This window comes from Nyctibius grandis, chromosome 7 (genome assembly GCF_013368605.1).
Source record: "Nyctibius grandis isolate bNycGra1 chromosome 7, bNycGra1.pri, whole genome shotgun sequence".
In the NCBI taxonomy this organism is placed as follows: domain Eukaryota; kingdom Metazoa; phylum Chordata; class Aves; order Nyctibiiformes; family Nyctibiidae; genus Nyctibius; species Nyctibius grandis.
Genome location: NC_090664.1, coordinates 16,988,856 through 17,008,637, shown reverse-complemented (window position 1 = coordinate 17,008,637; position 19,782 = coordinate 16,988,856). Strand labels below are relative to the sequence as shown.

Genomic DNA, 19,782 nt, shown 5'->3' with positions numbered 1-19,782 from the left:
TTGTTCTTCCTATCTATTCTCTGTCCCGCTGCAGGGAGGTGAGTGAGCAAGCGAGCAGCTGCCAGGTTGGTTGGATGCCAGCTGGTGCTTGGATGTATGCTCATAATGTATATAGTAAAAAACATCTCTTTGTCAGGATTCTGACATTTTGCTCAGCAAATCCTGCAGTCCAGTTGAACATACTGAAACCAGAGGGTTATTGCAAATAAGCAGTGCCTTAGGGCAGGATTACCTGATTTAAAGGGTAACTCATACAAATATTCCAAAAGGCAGTCCTTACTGTAAGCTTAAGCAAACCCACAGCTTGTAAAACTTGCATGCTTTCAAACACATTTCTCTGGAGCTAGTCTGGCGTTCTGCATCACTGGTGAACTCAAAGCCTTTTTCACTTATTTTAAGTTATATATTGACCTTACAAAAAGCATTTATGTAAGTGATTAACTTTTACTTAGCAAAGCAGAATGGTGAAATTATTACTCCGAGACCAATCTGCTAAACATGGAAAAGAACAATTGAAGAAGATGAAAAGAAAGAGAGTAGTCTGGTTTTATTCCATTCATTTCAGTAATTTTTAAAGTATTGATATGTCCATACTAGGGAAGAGGAAAAAAAGGCCAAAAAAAAGGAAAACACAAAAGGAGACAGATATGAGATTTGTTCATTTTCTTCTCATGCTACAAGGCCATCAACTATAGTATTTTACAAGTTGCGAGATATTTCTGAAGCAGCACTAAAGAGTGGAGATGATTAAAAAACAAAAGGCTGTGACATGATTGATTACACCTTTCTTTCCGTTCTCAGCATATTTCTAGAGTAGCAGCAACAACAGGAGAAGATAATCCTGCACTGGCCAGAGGACTGACCGGACAACTAACACTGAAGTCGTATATTTTATGATGAATGGCATAACGGAGCCTCAGCTCTAGTGTAACACTGGCCGTAGACCACGGAAGACGCTCCCGGAGACGCTCCTCGGGCTTGAGGAGAAGCAGGAGGTACGGGGCACCCCGCGGAGCAAACTGACGAAGCTCCCGCCCTGCTGACAGGCCACATCTGCAGTGAGTAGTCGCTCCGCGGGACTAACCCGGCTACAAAACACAGGCAGCCAAGCTGGGCGGGGGGACGGGGACACCGCTCCCTCAGGTCCCGCGTCGCTGGCGCCGCCTGAGGAAGCAGAGGCGCGACGCGGGGCCCGGGCCCTGCGGGATCCCGCCCGCCTACGCGCCTCTCCCACAGGCCTCCGCGCGGGCTGGCACGTGGCGACTGTTGGAGGGGGGGAGGGAGGAATGGGTATGGAAGGGGTTCCAGCCCCCCGCGTTGCCATGGTAACGGCCGGGCAGAGGGCGGGGGCGGAGGGGAAGAGGAAACAAAAGGAGGAGGGGAAAAGGTGGAGTCACGTGACGGGCGGGCGAACCGGAAGTGCATGCCGCCGGTGGGCCGTGACGTGGCGGCGGAAGTACGTGTGTGTGTGAGTGAGTGTGTTTTGGTCGGGGCAGAGGCGGCGGAAGTCGGCGGCGGGCTGGGTGAGGCACGGCTGCGCCCCCGCCCCGCGCCCCCACCGAGGAGCCGCCTTCCCTCCTCCACCCACCCTGCCCCGGCTCACCCGCTAGCCCTGCCGCCCGGACGTCGCTGCGTCGCCGCCCGGCTCCCCCGCGCGCGGCCGCCGCGGCCCGGCCAGGTGAGGAGGAGGAGGAGGTGGCGGTGGCGGTGGGCCGCGCTCGCGGGTCGGCCGCCTCCCCGGCGGCGAGGTGAGGGGAGAGGGGGGCATCAGTTGTTCTTGTTCCTGCCGGCGGCCGCCTGCCTTGGCGCTGCCGCCGGGGCCTGCGGGAACACTGGGCCGTGGCGCGGGCTGCCGCGGTGGGCAGCCCGGCGTGCGGGGAGGAGAGGCTGTTTTTTTCCTTCCCGTCTCAAAATGGCGCCCCCGATTTTCCCACTTCCCCTTATTCCTGTGCCTGGAAGGGAGCCGCGGGGGAGGGGAGGTGGCGGCGGGGGTTGGAGGGGCTGGGCCCGGGTCTGCGGCGAGAACGGGAGAGCGGGGATCCTCCGTGCGTGCGGGCTCTCGTGCAGTGAGTTATCACTGTCTGAGGCCAGCTGCAAGGGCCGGGCTGTTCCCTTCGAGTTGCTTGTGAGATGTGGAAGGGGAGGCTGGGAGATGGGTCCCTTGCTTTCCCTTTCGCTTGCGGCTGGAGGAGGGACGGTGAATAAGATGGGAAGTAAAATACTTGATAACACGTCGCCATTGGGGGGATCACGACAGGCCTGGTACACGGGGTATGCTCTACATAAGACTTAATTGGAACTAGACATAAAGCTAGAGTATGGTGGAGGAACAAACCTGTGCGCTCTTATGTTTTAGAGGAGAGATGAATTGTTTAAAAACTATCAAAATGTTCCAGACAACAGGGCCATGAAAAGGCTATTCTCAGCATTTTCGATTATTTTTTTTCTACCTTATGCCTCTTTCAGAGCCTGGGGGTGGAAAAGAGAGGCTCAACGTCTAATTAAGCAGCTGAAATTAATCACCGTCTTCCGCATAACATTCAGAACAAGTAAAAAGCATGGCATCTTTGTTTTTTCCAATTTGGTAGTGACTTTTCAGAGTTGCAGGCAGGCTAGTTGCATGTGTGTATTGTTATTCTGTAATAAGAAATGTCAGGAAAACTGTAGATGTTGGTTGAAGTGAGGTGGCTAGAGACAATGGTAGTACAGTCATCATTACTTACATTTCCTGTATGATAAACCAGTTTATCTGAAAGCAATTGGTACTATACATCATTCATATGAGCTTATGAGATGGTTATTATCTTTAATTGGAAGGCTGTGATTTTTTTGCTGTGACTGCGTTGATTCACGTGTTTAACTTACTCATTATGTTTCAATATAAACTGGCTTACATGTGACAAGCATTTTGATGGTCATACTTATCACTGTCTTGAACACTGCAGTAAGATGCCACATTAATTCTGCCAAACCTGGAAGAGAACAACAAAAAACTTGGTTAGTAGGAGTGCCTAATAAATAAGACTTTTTAGACACTGCTTTTTAAAACAGTCAAGATAGTGCAGTATAAAAAAAATTAAAGTAGATAGTGGTTGCAGCCTTGGCATTGCATGATCTGTCTCTGTTCATGAAGTGTGAAAAGGTTTATTAGAAATGACTACAATAGTAAGTGTGTTCATAGTAAGAAAAAGTCATCTGCTCTGAAATATAAAAGTGGTGGAATGTTCCAGTTTTAAAGTTATCGTGAATTTTTGTTGTGGTCTTTGTATTTGATAATGCACTTAATCACATTCATTGTAGGAACAGTGTTAACTGTCTTTATCTCTTTAGTAGTCTGGCTTTTGTCACTACTGTTACTTTGATACACCTGTATTATCTTTCTTGTAGTTTAAAATAGGCACTGATCTGAAAGCTTACATTTAAATTGTGAGTTTGTAGGTATTGGCTAGGAGTGTTGGTATTTTTTACAGTCTCAAACATAATGAAATTTATGTGGTGGTCTGTTAAAATACTTATGACTCTTCTCTTTCATAAATAAAATGCGTTAGCAAAGACTACCTAGTAGCATATAAATTTCTCTTCTAAAGTGATGAGAATATGCAGTGTCTGGTAAATTACTTGGTAGGATTAGCTGGAGTACTTTCCTAATAATATGCTCCAGACTTTATTGTTCTGGCATTTCAGCATGGAACTGCTCTCCCTTTGGGGGATATTCACAAGAAGAGTGAAAGTTCCTACTTATCAGAAGGACCTATGTATTTGTAGTACCCAAGACTGCAAAATGGGCCTTGCCTTTTAATATATGATGGAGTTACCACATTAAACTCCATAAAAGTAAGAACATCTCCCTCATTTCTATCCATATGAAGCCATCCATCTAAGAAACTTTCACAGTATTTTCCTTAGCAGATTTTTATGTAAGTAATTCTCTTATATAACTTCCATACCTGTCAGTTTAAGAGCTTGATTAAAGAGTTCAAGTCAAACAGGTGTGTGCTTACTTTTGCATGTATGAATGAAAATGTCTTATCAAGGTTTTCTCTCATCACATATTCTAAACATATTGATAGATTGCAAAGTTTACTTAGCATATAAAAATGGGGGGGGGGGGGGGGGGGGGAGGGGAGGGGCATGTTAGTGGATCTTTTCCTGGAGGTTTTCATCAAAGCTGTGAGGGTAAGAAATAGGCATGGCTGCTAAGCCCTTGGAGTAAGTGTTCAGAATTGTCTGAAAGTGATTTGTCAAAAAAGACTTGAATTTGCAGTGAGTGTGTGTAGGGTACTGAATGTAGTATTTATCTCTTCTATGTGGTGCTTTTTTTACTGTTCTCAAGGCTAATATTTTACGGATGGCTTAAAGGAACTGGAGAGTGAATGAGACCTGGGGCTTGGAGCACGTGTGGGGTCTGTAGCATTGAAGTCTACTTTGAAATCCTTGTGAGGCACTATGTTCAGCACACAAAGGTGAAAAAAAACAGGCCAAAAACATTCTGTAATAGCTATGTCAAACTGTAGTACTGCTTCTCTTTAGATTAAGAAAATCTTTTCCTGGTTTTTCATATTTGTATGCTGCCACGTTGTGAATTTACTGAACAGTTTCAATGTCATCTGAAACTTCAAAAGATGATTATTTCTATATATGCTCATAAGAAGGTGTTAGTGACTTGTTTAATATATCAAAATCATCTGGATGTGCTCTATCAGGTTTTCAGTCTGGCATTTTTTTTTTTTTTGTCCTGAGCTGTTAAAAAGTGGGTGGTATGACTGTGGCAGGTTTTATTGTTAAGTTATTGGATACATTGATGTGACTGTTGAATGAATGATGTTTGCAGTATGTTACTGGGATCTGATGGCCTTCCTCTTAGGTAGTGTAATCTCTTTCAGGTTGACAGCTGGTTATTTTTGTACGTGGTATCTTGAGTGTCTAGAATGGTTTCTAGAATGGTTTCTTGTGAGGGGGAGGGGTATTATAAGGGCGTAAACTTTTAAGTTCTTTGATAACTACAGCTGCTGTAGCTTGAGCATCTATAAAAATTGAAATAGGTTATTTTTCTTGACAACCTGTTTCAGCTTTGTGTCCTGAAGGAGCTTTGTGAGGGGTAGTAATTACTGTTTTGTGAGTGATATAAATGTGGATAACTACAAGCTGTAAATGGCCAGTTGAAACAAATAGGTATTGTGTGAGTTAAATTAGTCTTGCTTGTTTTTCTATTATGCCTCCTTGTGCTCGCAATATGAGAGACAGCAAGCAAAAAAGTACTCATAGTGAGTAACCAGTGTAGTGGGTTGATTTCCTTTCTGTGTGTCGCCTAGAAGTCACTTGCTCCAAAGAATACTAACTTGCGCGGTCATTGGATGTAGCTCTTATGTCTCTGTTTAAGCTGCAGAGTCTAGAAAAACATGGGATGAATTAAGATTAAAGGGTTTTAAATTATTTCATCGTTATCCAAACACACTAGAATGTTAACAGCAAACAGATGTATTTCATTTTAAAACAGAAATAAGTTAATTGTCTTCATTACTTTTCCAAAGGAAAAGATAAACAAATGGCTAACAGTGTTCTGAGCTACCTATATTTTGGCTATGCCTTGCTGCTTTCTCTTGTGAAGTATAATTAGAGAGATTAATTGTTGTCACTGATCCATTTTTATCCACATTGCTCCACAACTTCTGAAGCGTATTTCAGCAGTACATGTAGGGGTAAAGAGTTTTGCCTGAGAACCAGCAAACCAGCTGTGCGTGAATTGTTTTATGCTGTAAGGATGAAAGGTCTGTTATTTTTAAAATAACTGGATCCATTCCTGTATTCTAAAATATTCAACCAAAATTAATTTAATGAGTAAGAATTTTAATATGTAATTATCATAGTACTTAATAATAATGGCGGTAGGATATGCAGGGGCTTTTTTGCTTCATAGAAACATTATTTCACTATGGTACACTTTCACATGGTTATAAAAACATATATCTAAAATTCAATATTTATTAGATAATGTTGTGCAACTAAAAATATTTTGATTTAAGGATACCATAATAGTCAAATAGGACAGAAACTCAGGACAGACAAGGATGAATACAGAATTGGAATATCCTTCCTGGAAGAAGCTGAATTATTTTGAGAGGTATGGGAAAAGGAGCAACATGAGCAAATAGGAGTGTCTTTAAGGTGTTAAAAATGTTTTTTTCTAAGAGCTATATTTAAGTTCTGTTTACAGTGGGATATAAAGTACCATTTTTTCAACTGTTACATTGTTGAAGAAATAATGCTTAGATTTCTTATTTATTGCATGGAAATGCGTTTGTAAGGAAGTATCTTTGTGGAGGATGGGGTTCTGCTAGAGTGCTAGAAGCATTTTCCAGAAAAGAAGATTCTTTAGGACTTGTGTTGAGTTCACAGAAGGGAGAGTTAGGAAGGAGAATGAAGGCTTAGTATCTGAGCTAGGTGTGTAGCAAACTGGAATGCTCAAGTGCCTGATACATGTGCTAAGTGGTTTGAAATGGTATTGTGGTTTAACCCCAGCCAGCAAGTCAGACCCACACAGCTCCTCACTCACTCCCGCCTGGTGGGATGGGGGAGAGGATCAAAAGAATGGAAGTGAGAAAACTCATGGGTTGAGATAAAGACAGTTTAATAGGTAAAGCAAAAGCCACGTACGCAAACAAAGCAAAACAAGGAATTCACTCACTACTTGCCATCCGCAGGCAGGTGTTCAGCCATCTCCAGGAAAGCAGGGTTCCATCACACATAAAGGTTACTTGGGAAGACAAACGCCATTAGTCTGAACATCCTCCCCCTTCCTTCTTCTTCCCCCAGCTTTATATGCTGAGCATGATGCCATATGGTATGGAATATCCCTTTGGTCAGTTGGGGTCAGCTGTCCCAGCTGTGTCCCCCTCCCAACTTCTTGTGTACCCTCAGCCTCCTTGCTGGTGGGGTGGTGTGAGAAGCAGAAGAGGCCTTGACTCTGTGAGCACTGCTCAGCAGTAATGAAAGCATCTCTGCATTATCAACACTGTTGCCAGCACAAATCCAAAACACAACCCCATACCAGGTGCTATGAAGAAAACTAACTCTGTCCCAGCCAAAACCAGCACAAATGGGAAGATGGCTAAAGACTACTGCTTGCTTTAAAATGTAGTTGCTTTACCATAAGGAAGAAAGAGCAAGAAGTCAATTGAAAGTAGTAGGTTTGCTTACCTTTTTGCAACATGTGTATAAAGGCCGTTTTCTGCATTAGGAGAATGTGCTTTAAACCCACTTGCTTGCATCCTAGATGCTAGAAAAGCTGTATCCCCACAAAATGTGCACAATTCAAGTAAATAATCAACTGGAGTAGGACAAAGTTAGGGGCTGGTTTGTTTGTTTTGTTTTGTGGGGTTTTTTTAGCAGAAGTACAGAAGCAGATATTTATCTTACTGAGAGCTGAGTGACCATCACTTAGCTATATTTTCTGTGGGCTCACTTGGAATTTTGTTTTGGGAATGGGGAGGAAGGAGAATACAGAAAGTTACTATGCCAGTCTTTCATACAGCAACGCCTACCTGCAAAAAGGTTTAATCTCTCCTGTTAAGTGTGTAAAGATGTAAATCTTAGGCTCAGAAGTGATGCCAGCAGAGTCTAAAGGCTTCCCTGTCCATATGAATAAATATTGTGATTTTATTTTTTATTAAGAAGCTTGAAAGCAGAGTAGGTGGACTAAAGAATACACTGTTCATACTTGTTCTTAGCAGAGATCTCTGTTGTGAATATTGATCTGCTAGACATGTGTTAGTATTGGAAATACCAATTTGTTGTCATAAGGTAGTTCTCTGGTGGCTTGCACAAAGTGATCTGTAATTCTTACTGGTCAAGACAATCCATTTTTCTGCGTATGGAAGGCTTTGTATTTTTGCTTCTCAAAGTACAGTTGTTAACTAGAGAAGGTATTAATGATTTGTACATCAAGATCTTCTGTACTTGTATTCAAGGAAGTTGCATTTGATATGCGTGATAGAAGTAAATTGATGAAGTATACTTGCAAAGAACTTGATGTGGTGATTCAGTTTTCCCAATTTGCTCAATTTTTTAGCATCCATTAGTGGTGCTGACTTCAGAATATTGCTTAGCAATAGCAAAAATGTGGGAAAAAAAATTATTTCTTGTCATTTGATATTTTAACAATAATGTGGAAGTCTGAATATATTGTGTTATACTTCAGCCTTGGCATGTTAAGAAATAAGAGACTGAAGTCTTGCAAGAAGAAACATAATTGGATTTTAATGTCCTAATTTGAAGCTTTAATGGGAGGACTAGGTATTGAAGAAGATAACTGGTTCATTTGTCATAGATTTTGTCTATGGTTGACATCTTAACAATGCTGTTAGCTGTACTCTGGACTATTGACTTTGGTAAATATTAGGACAAGTTATATGTTGCATTAGTGAATTAGTGATGTTGCATTAGTGACTTTTCTTACTTGGTTTGTAAATCTAATGCCACCCACTGTCTTTTCATAAACAGGTTGTAACTGGCAGAAGCACCACTGAGATCTGAATCCTGGAACTTGCTTTCAAGAGCTTGAAACAAAGGACTTCTTTCTAATTTGGGCATGGCTAATCGAGGAGCAACAAGACCCAATGGGCCAAATGCTGGAAATAAAATTTGCCAGTTCAAACTAGTACTTTTAGGAGAGTCTGCAGTTGGCAAATCAAGTTTGGTGCTTCGTTTTGTAAAAGGACAGTTTCATGAGTTTCAAGAAAGTACGATTGGAGGTGAGAAAGTTATCCTGTTGATTTGTTTCACATTGAGTTTATATTGTCCTTGCCCTTGACAAACTTGAATGTAATGGCACTTCTAAAATTGGGTCATTGACAGCAAGGATCAAATCTGAGCCCTGTGTCTCTAACTGAGAACTATAACTTTCTAAGCAGAAAGTTGTAGTTAGCACAAGGCTGTAGCAAACATCTGTGTCAAGTGAAGAAAGCAAATGTGTGCTTGAACTGCATAGTTTTGAAAACTGGGCTTGATTTTACATTTTGTTTGTGGGTGGATGTGTGACTATTTTAATTATGCTGTATGCTTAATGCATTAAATAATTGCTTAATAGGAATTAAGAACTTAGTTTCTATGAAAACAAAGTGCTGCATCTTCCAAAAAGATTGTGTTGTCATTTATGTATCCTGGCTTTGCTTTTGATTTGTGAGAACTTGCTACATTTATGGATGTGCTGTTTTTTACATTTGGTGACTTCAGACAAAACAGGTGCTTGCTACTTGAACTAAAAAAAAAAAATCTGTTCAACTGTGAACAGATTTTATTCTCCTCCCCAGCACATTTCTTCTGTTGTATTGTATGTTGAAGTTGTTTGTGCTTTGAGCTGTATTCCTCCTTGGATGAATTTAAACTTCTCTTAAAACTACCTAATGGCATACAGACTTAAACAAAATATGGATTTTATGGATTGATAAATATTCTCTAGTAGTCCCTGTTGCTGCTTGCATGAATCAGTCTGTTTCATTGTAATATTTATGTGAAGGCCTTTCAGTGATCTGTATGTGTCTTTATACAGGAACAGTTGTTGAAATGTGAAAAGTATATGAAGCTTACAAAAATAAATACAAGCTGAATTTCCTGAATTTTACCCTGTTTCTAGCTTACATGTATTTATTTTGTATATCTGTCAGCATAAATGGAGAACCACTTTTTCTCCTTTAGCAGTTTTACTAATGCTCACTTTTGGCTTTGTATGTTTTATAATGGCTTTAGGATAGGTGTTAGTGTGAAAGGTTTCTGTATTATCTTGTACAGCTATGTGGTAACACGGAGAGCATTCTCAAAGATCTATAGTGAATGAACTTCCCAATATCAATATGGTTTTTGGTTAAAAAAAACACTGTTAAAATTAAGTTAAATTAATTGTTCCATTTCAATGATCTCCAATTCATTTAACCTCCTTTTTTGTTTTTTTCTTGTTTTAGTGTCTGGGTAGAACTAGGGATAACCCAAACCCTGTGACACTGTTTAAAATCTATACAAAGGTTAAACAAGACCTTAAGTTCAAGTTCAGATATATAGAGTTTAATGTAATCTCTGTATTAACTTGTGCCTCTTCTATATAAAATAGAAACAAGGAAATGCCATATAATACAGCAGAGAGATATTAAATGCAGCAGTGTTGGGATTCAGAGAAAGTTTTCTATAGAGAAAGCTGTCTAACTCTGTAGCTTGCAGTTGCCTAAGGCATAATTTTCTTTGTATACAGAAGGGCCTTTTAACAAAGAGAGGCTTATGTGCGTTGTGAATCTGAATAAAAACGTCTGAAAGAGAGTGCCGTTAAAGGCAGACATTTTGGATGGTGGTGGTGTGTTTTTGCCACTTCAGACTAGTGTAGCAATGCCTGTTAGTTGCCTAAGACAAAAGTATGGCTGTTAAGGATGATAGGCTTTCAGATAAGTAACACAGCTGATTAATCATCAATTTACTATGGCCTTGCAAGATAGAAGAAAGTTACGTTGTTTGCAGAAATTAGCTGGCATTTTATGGTGGTTGAAATGTTCCTTTCAACAAAAACAAGAGGAGGTCATAGAATAAAACCCTTGTTTTAATTCTCTTCCTGAGTACATCCCTTCATTTATGGAGTTGTAGGTACATTCTTCTGTTGAAGATAATATCTGTAAGAACTTCAGATTCCACTTGTTTAACATCCTGTCTCTGCCTTGGAGAAATATAATATTGAGCTGCTTCTGAGGAGGAAGCCCTTAGTCTGATGCAGGATGTATGGGTTTTTTCTCTTTATTTTGGTTCTGGGCTGCTTAGGGAGCTACCAAGAGGAGCCTGTTTTACCAGTGCCTGGATATTTAGAATTTAGAGAGATTTGTGGTGATTTAACATTGGAACATCAAAGCCTTCACCTTCTTCAACCTGCCTGCTCATCTGTGATGGATGCTAATACCTCTGAAGCAGGAACGCCTGACCACTTAACTAGTCAGCTTCTGTATGTTAGTTACAGTGTCCTTCATAAAGCAAGATTGACTTGCTTTTGGTTTACTGTGATAAGTTGAGTTGAAAGTTCCAGCAGTTTTGGAATGATTCATAGGCTATGATGTCTTGGAGCATGTGAGACAGGGTAACATCCCAGGTATGCAAGGGTTTTGGGTCAGTGTCTCTTCAGACATTAGATTTAAATCATCTACAATCTGTCAGTATGCTTAGTGATCAGAGTCCCCAGTTCACCCAACTAGGGGACTTCCCTTAGCATTTCGTCAAGCAGAAGGTCTAAAAATTTTTAATTTTTTTGTTGTTGTTGTTTGTTTGTGGAAGGAGCAAGGGCAAGCCAGTCCACAGTATTTCACTAAATTTCTGTCACAACTGGAAAAACAACTCCAAGCTTTTATGCTGGATTGCTCAAACTTTCATCTAAATTCTTGAAATTGTTGCATTTTTTGCTGTGTATGTACTATAACTGGGCAAACAAGATGACTATAAAGCAGGTAATCAAGACAGCTTGTCAGACCACTGTAATAGTTGTGTGCTTTTTTTAAACTTCAAAAGCTAAGGTAGAACAGATGGCTGAGTTAAAACTTGGAGGGTTAAGAGAATCCAGTAGAAGGAAATCTTGCTTTTCAGTGTTTTGTTTTTTTTTTTTTCCCAAGAAATCCTTGAGATTCTAGCTTAGTTTTGTAGTATGGGTTTCTGTATTGTGTGGGTACTCACCTCTGTATTTCTAGTATGTACCTTAATCTGAATGGAAGATCTTTACTTGGAGTAACTGTTTGAAGACTTGGAATAAGTTACTTACTGTTTTCTGTAATTAGAAGACCATTATTTATGGTAATGCATTCAGCTGTAGTGGCAATGGATGCAAGTTTCCCTGAAACTGCAGGCTGTCAAAATTATGCTGAAATTAATTCTTGAGATCATTTGCAAAGTCAAAAATATGACTGCTTTAAGAACAAAACTTCTGAGAAGTGACTCTTTCTTCAATACCCATTGGCTAAGGTGGAGTTGTCAGGAGCTGAAAATGAAAGCTTTAAGATACTATTCAAGTAATAAAAATGTGTAGGACTGTAAATATCTGAAGTGTTGGATTATGGCATGATGAGATGCTGTTACTGGTACTAGTCTGTTGAAGTGGGATGAAATGTATCTAGAAGACTTGAGGCTTGTGCTTACTCACATTCACTATTACAAAAAAATAATGGAAATTCTTTCCAGCTATTGCTTTCTTATATCTTTAACTTGAGGGAAAACTGTTTGTTTAAATAACTGTTCTATGTTGGTCAGAGTTATGGTCTATCAGCTAATGTTTGCTTCAAACCTGCTATATTTTAATAATAGGCTTGAATTGCTTAAGGAAATCATATTAGCATCTCTGTGAACATGATTTTATATTAATATGGAGATATAAGCAGACCTCTGGTTTCAGCACCTCTATCTTTTTTGTAGCTGCTTTTCTAACCCAGACTGTATGTCTCGACGATACAACGGTAAAATTTGAAATTTGGGATACAGCTGGGCAAGAGCGGTACCACAGTTTAGCACCCATGTACTACCGAGGAGCGCAAGCAGCTATAGTGGTATACGACATTACAAATGAGGTAAGTACTATATTAGGGAGGCACAAGGGGAATTTGGATGTTAGCAGTCTTGCATTGATCTTTCCTTAATTTTCCTCACTGACATGTGTGAATGAATTCATCATTTCATAGAATGGTTTGGGTTGGAAGGGACCTTTAAAGGACATCTAGTGCAACCCCCTGCCATGGGCAGGGACACCTTTCACTAGATGAGGTTGTTGATTTAATATTGGACTATGTAATACTAAATTGTGTCTGTAAACTTTTCTTACCAAAACACCATTTCTAGGTTTTTTTAATGTATTAAAAAAAAAAGAGAAAGCAAATTCTGTTGTAGAAGTGTTTCAAACCCACCTTTAAATCAGTTCAGCAGAATTAAGCTGTTACTCTCATCACATTGCTGGTGGCAGTTAATTTCTGATAGTGAAAGACATTATTTTAATATTGTACTATTGCAAGTGCTATTGGTATGGGTAAGGATTGGAAAGATAGCACAAGCCATTGAGACGAAAACCTAAGGTTATTTGATTTGTTTTTATTTGAACTTAAATCAGATACGCTTCGCTTGTTTTTGGTAAAATGAAACTTAAAAACTAAAGCCCTCAAAAAAAAACAGAAACCCTGTACCAAAATGAACAGTGCTCAGTAATTAGAAAGTGTTTTGAGGCCCTTTCAATATAGCTGTTAGTAAACTTGATTCTTCTAGAGGATAAATTAAGATTCCCATTTTCTCTCTTAAATACTTTCCTTACTCTGTCTACATAAAGATCTTCCTGTCTTTACTTACTTTTACAGCATTATCCCAACTACGTACATTTGAGAACTAAGGTAGGAATGTTTCATTTTAAAAGCTCAGTTGACAAGTTGGAGTGTGCCTTTGGACAAAGGTAGCAGCCTTGTGTTGGCCTTTTGCTTGAAGTATAGGTAACAGAGATTGGGATGATAGATGAGTACAAAAGGATGATAAAACTCAGTTGCATCATTTTGCAATCATTAACAGGAGTCCTTTGCCAGAGCGAAAAATTGGGTCAAAGAGCTTCAGCGACAAGCAAGTCCTAACATTGTAATAGCTTTAGCAGGAAACAAAGCTGATCTAGCTAACAAAAGAGCTGTGGATTTCCAGGTATGTACATAACTTCTGTTTATAGAAATAGTATTTTGTTGGAATAGTAAGTAAATAAACCTAGAAGGATCTTATATGCATAGCCTAGCTAGTTGTTGTAGAGGTTATGGCGTTAAATATAAACGTCAACTGAGACTAAATTATACATGCGACTGAAAAATCTATTTCTGTACAAGTGGTATGTAGCAATAGACTTCTTTGAATAGTTAAGTTTGACTTTGAGGAATAACTAATTCATTTGCAGATCTTTAAGGCTGATTGAATTTCTGTTCTTTGATGTGACCTCTTCCTGTCTTGTACCCAAAATTACCAGTAACTAGAGTTTAAATGGATGAGTGCAAACCATTCTCTCTGACTTGTCAGCAGGATAATTTTGATTATTGTATGATGCAAAGCTGACTGATGTGCTTAACTTGCTTAGGCTATACTGTTGAAGTAATGTTCAAGTTTTAATTGTGCTTTTCATGGCATTCTTTTTGGTTAAGTGGATATATCTGTGCTCTCACTGCTATATTTTATCTTCTGGAAAGTTTAACCAAGTCATTGGAAAATAGCTTCCAAAGCAAATAAAACTTACTGCAGGTGGTTCTGGTTCATTTATGATTGATTGAATTTGAATTTTGATCATATTTATTAGCCATAAATTCTCTTACGGTTTTAATCTGTATTTGGTGTCACTGTGTGAGATACTGCTGTGTATAGTGATGAATCCTTTTGTAACTATAGGAGTCAGACTATGAAGGTTGGTGGTGTTTTAGGTATTTTTCTGCCAGAATTCAACAACTCGGTTTCCTAATTTTATACTTCCATGTCAGTTGTAACATAAAGCTGTGGGACAGAAGACCTTTGTGTTTTGTGAAAAATTGTGGTATTTAACAAAAATTTCATACATGTGTGCAGTCAAAAACTTAATCAAATTTAATTACCAAAGTAGAACTACCTTTACGGTTTTTTGTACAATTATGATCTTAATATTTTTCAAATATTTGGGTTTCTTGTTAATGTAGGTTTATGGGCTTCTTGCAGGCTTTACAATCCTTTCTCACTGGGAAACACATTTTAGATTTCTAGGTATTTGTTATCACATACAGTTGCATAGATCTTAGCAGATGTCACTTAAATGAATATATGCTGTAGATTATTTTTTTCATCATAGGTATTCTGTACTTTGGCTTTTTGCAGAATACAAAGGCAGTTATGTAATCAGAAGATGGGGATTCTCAGCTGAATTGGCTAACAGGAAGTGGCAAAAATAGGAAACTTTATAAACAGTGTATTTCAGTCAAAATTCAGACTGAGAAGGGAGATGACATGGCAAGATAATTAATACTGCTTATTTGTTTTATAATTGTGAATTTCTGTCAGGATAATGAAACTGTTCTGATCCATCTGCCTCAGTGGTTGAAAGATTCAAGATAGTTCACAAACTGCCTTCTTTCCAGGGTAATAGTACACTTTCTGACATTTGGACATTTAATGGCGCTTTCTGGAGCTTATTTGTTCTTGCTATCACAGCTACTGTTCTGGATCAGGGCTGTCTTTTTAATAAATATTTATTTTTATTATTTAGTTTTTCCTGAGATTTTTCCATCTGGAAATTTTTAAGAGGAGTAAGGATTTTTAAGATTCCATTTGTAAATGTTTAGCTGCTTGATGGAACTGTAACTTCTTCATAGCTGATAAGTAACACATTGTCACATGAGTGTTTCAACAAACTTACTTTCTTTCAAAATGGTATAGAAATTGTTCCTTAGTAGCAATAAAAGTATAATGTGTAATGATTGTGTGATTTTTATTTTTTTTTTTTCCAATGAAGTAATGCATTGTTACTTTAACTTTCAGGAAGCACAGGCTTATGCAGATGACAACAGCTTATTGTTCATGGAGACGTCTGCCAAAACATCTATGAATGTAAATGAAATATTCATGGCAATTGGTGAGTTTATGAACAAACTGAGAATTTAAGGGAATTTTTTTAATGAGATTCATACCATCACAATCTTCCTAACCCAAGATGTTTGTTTTTCACTTAAATTATTTCTGGCATTGAAGTGTCCTTAGGCCTTTTCATATTCTGTTTGATGTTCAGATGTTGGATAAACTTGCTTAAAGCACAGTTGTACAGATCTTCTGTCAAGCACCAAAACATTTGGATTAACTTTGAATAGCAAAGCTAGGTTACTTTTGAATCCTGTCAGCCAGTTCCCTGTACCTGTTCTGATTCCATGATGAAAACTTGTACAGCCTTTAGTTGTTACACAGAAAAACCACCTTTCCCATGGCATGGGTAACCATAAAAAGCTTTACACAGCTTTTCTTAATTGTCAGATGTACTTGACATTTGTTACTCAAATTAGTGTAAGAATGGAAGTGAAAGTGTATGAATGTTTGTCTTTCGATGGTATGTTGTTTGCAGCAGATTCTGCACTGCCTTAGGTGCAGAACCTGGAATAATGTACCTTTTATGAGACAGTGGTAATGGAAAGTGGAAACGTTTCAGAATGGGAGAATGATAATGGACTTGCTTAAAAAAAAAAGCCAAGTATTCATTTTAGTCTAAATAAAATATTTGCTAAATACGCTTTTGTGTTAAATTTTTGGTTGAATTCTAAATGCAGCTAAAATCCATAAGTTGTGCCGAAGATGATGTGTGCTCTCAATTCAGCAGCTATGTATAAGTAAAGGACACATCATGTGAGAAGTAAATTTACTAATATATTTTTAGCCCTAACGTATTCTTAGGGATTTCTGTAAAGATGCTAACATGTAATAGTAGGTATGAATTACTAAGAAATTTTGTGAATTCCATTGATGGACACAAAATTTTATTTCATTGTTAATAAAATGTTGAAAGTGGAGAAAAAAGAAAGCATGTTTTTTTAGGTTGGTCACCAATCTATTTAGTAATAACCAGTAGTGGCTCTGCTACTGGGGAATAGTAATGTATAGTGTCAATTAACCTTATTAAGTTTGTTTTGTAATTTACACTACAGTGACCTCTCTATCCCACTTCTTCGTGAAAAATAGCATTGCTATCAAAATTAAATATTTCTGAAGAGCTCTTATCTTCTGCTTTCCAAGTCAGTAATGCAGAAGGTAATTTGTGATGTGGTTCAAACTTCCAGCAGATACAAATTTAATTATTACTATAGCAACACTTTATAACAAGTACTTGCTTCATGTTAACTATAAATACTTGGGAGGGGGAGGAACACATAACTGTATGAGTGGAAAATATATTTTTCTCATAAATGCTCACGATAGGCTTGAATTTAATGATACATAAATGCTCAATTACACTGTTCTGGTGAAATTTTAAAATTAATTTGTTTAAAGGTACAGTTTGCATCTCGTTTTAAAAAAAAAAAAATCCTCAAAATCTGAAAATTTTTTTTTTTGGTAATTTGTTACACCAACAATAATTCTTATGTCTCCATATTTTAATGAAGTAAAAGTAAATTTGAGAAAACAGTGCCCAATTAGTACCTGCATATTTTTGCTGCAAGGGTGGTTGTCCATGTGAGTATTCTTTCACATTGATGGGTAAAATTCAGCTTTGTCAGTGCATCAGAACAAGATCTGTGCAACAACGGTCCCTGAAAGGGGGTCTTGGTGAGGATGTAAGTATTGCGTGGAACTTGGAATGGCCTTTTGCGCAACGTGGATGCAGTTCTCAGGATGACGTGTAAATATGATCTTCAAAAATGGGAGAAAATGCAAAATGAGAACATGAACAGAACTGAGGGATGCAAGCTACAGCTGCTTGTAAATTGACTGCTTTAAAGCTCATTCGGAACTTCCAGTTAAAAAAAATCATGTTAATTTACAGTTCTAGAAGGTATCTAGAATTCAAAACGACAGTGCTCTGAAGGTATTTTTCTACTGGTGCTTTGTCCCTTTGTCCTGTCTCAGCAGATTAGTACCACGTGAACTCTTGGGTTCTATCACAGAATTGTAGAACAGCCCAAGTTGGAAGGGACCTCAAAAGAACATCTGGTCCAACCTTTTGTGAGAAAGGGAGCCTAGATGAGATTACCTAACACCCCAAGATTATCTAGCACTACAACACATCTTGTTGATGTGTACTCTGCTAGTTTTCTGGCTGTTATACTTGCAGTTCATCCTTTTTAGGAAAAGTTGTACTTTAAAAAGCTGGCCAAAGTAATTCCTTTGGAGTCAAAGCATGCAGCCAAACTGTAGAACAGGAGTGGTTGCTGGGTCCTGGTAACATTGGCAAGACAGCCCCACGGAAGTCCTTTTGTGTAGAACTTAGCAATTTTCTGATGGAGAGAAAGCTAGGAGGAGCTACTGCTGGAAGGGTAACATTTCTCACCCTTATTTTTCATGTCAGGACCGAGGAGGTACCGTGGAGCCACAAGGACAACAAAGAAATTATTGCAGTCAGTTGACTCATAAGAGCTGGAGAGAAGAGACAGCTTGAAAAAAAGAGGAAAGACTTGATCTAGTGCTGAGGGCCATTTTATACGTTGTATGCAAATACTTATTCTGGCTAGATAGCTAGGCAGTAGTTTGACCCATTTCTGTGAGTGTTTTGTGCGTTTTCAATCTTTCTGTATCTTTTAGCACTGACATCCTGATCTTAAAGCCTTTTCTGTGTAGGTGGATTCGCACAAGAGCCATCATTTACTGGCATAGCATACCTGTGCAGCTATGTTTTACTGCTCAAGTTAGTAATGCATTTCACTCTTGAAAATCATAGATAAGGTAGTTAATCATTAAGAAGTTAAGTGTCTTAACTTCTTTTATTACCAACGCACTGAATCAAATCAGATTTTATAGTGATAATATTGATAGGCTTATAGAGCAATAAAGTGTTGACTGTTTGTGTACTCAGGTGATTTAATCTTAGTACAATCTCAGTTTTAACTCTTAATTCTTGTTGATTTTATAGCAAAAAAATTGCCCAAGACTGAACCACAGAGTGCAGGAGCCAGCTCTGCCAGAGGAAGAGGAGTAGACCTTACTGAACCCACGCAACCACCCAAGAGTCAATGTTGTAGTAACTAGAACATCAATTGCTTTAAACTGTTCTGAATATTCTTCTGCTTCCTAACTGTTAATAACCGTGGAATTGGAGTGCTTAACCTGGCCCAGTGCAGCTTCCAAACAGCAAAGAGACTTATGATAATAGTCAAGTTCATGATAACAGAGTTTTCTTTTGACCTAAAATTTTAACATGCATGTATCCACCACTGGGTGTAATGTTTCAGCAGCAGGGGAGAGATGGAAGCAGAATAAACTTCCTTGAGTTGAAAGGTTTCAAAAATCACTTACCATTAGGGGGGGTAGAAGAACTACTTTCCATGGACCTAATTGGCCAGTTCCTGTAGCCTCAATACTGATTACTGTTATAATAAATGGAATTGGGACTTTTCATAATTCTCAGTTGTGCTTTAAAATGTTTTTAGAAACAGGGTCTAAAAATTACTTAAACTTATTCACAGTATTGATGCAACCAGTTGTTTCTGCAGGCATCTACTGTTTAGTTATACATTCCATAGTTTAATTACAAATAATACTTGCATTAACAATTTTAAGAACCCTGTGCTTGCAGGAAAGTGGAGTTTTAGTTGGTACACTGTATGTAAATTATATCAACCCAGTTAGTTATCTAAAGGAATTAGTGATAAATCAAGTTTAACATCATTTCTGATCTGTTCAGAGGGTACAGACCAGTAAATTCAACTTTGTGACTTAGGATTGTTTTTTTTCCTCTACAAACTGTAAGAGCTCTTCAAGTAAAACCACAACAAACTCGGTGTCTGTGACTTCTTTCTTGGTTTTGATCATTGCTGGCCATTACAGTTTGTTTTTCCCCTAAGGGAAAAAAAAAAGTAGTGCACTAACGATTATGTACATCCAACTTGATTTTAAATTTGGATATTAATGTACTGTAAATAGGTACTCTGCATTGTAGTCTACATTTGTTTAATACTTTCTGTAATATTTAAAGAGTTGCTTAAAGGTATACAGAATGTACAGTTACTTAAAGCTAACTTTTTTCCTCTCTAATCAAAGGGGGTTCCAAGTTCTTCCTTTATGGCTAGAACAGTAATAAATGATGCTCCTATATCTGTAACATAA

At 38.4% G+C, this 19,782-nt stretch overlaps 1 protein-coding gene across 3 annotated transcripts; it reads left to right on the top strand.

Annotated features, from left to right (window-relative positions):
- The first annotated feature begins 1,465 nt into the window (after positions 1-1,465).
- RAB5A (RAB5A, member RAS oncogene family) lies at positions 1,466-19,453 on the top strand. Of its 3 annotated transcripts, none has more exons than XM_068404587.1 (6): positions 1,466-1,678; positions 8,500-8,750; positions 12,424-12,575; positions 13,555-13,677; positions 15,520-15,613; positions 18,590-19,453. In XM_068404587.1, the coding sequence occupies exons 2-6, from the start codon at positions 8,588-8,590 to the stop codon at positions 18,703-18,705; spliced, it is 648 nt and encodes a 215-aa protein (XP_068260688.1). In that variant the 5' UTR covers positions 1,466-1,678; positions 8,500-8,587; the 3' UTR covers positions 18,706-19,453. The 3 variants fall into 3 exon arrangements, with proteins under 3 accessions (XP_068260688.1, XP_068260689.1, XP_068260690.1); XM_068404588.1 differs by lacking the exon at positions 1,466-1,678 and adding an exon at positions 1,682-1,748; XM_068404589.1 differs by lacking the exon at positions 1,466-1,678 and adding an exon at positions 6,105-6,121.
- The last annotated feature ends 329 nt before the right edge of the window (positions 19,454-19,782 follow it).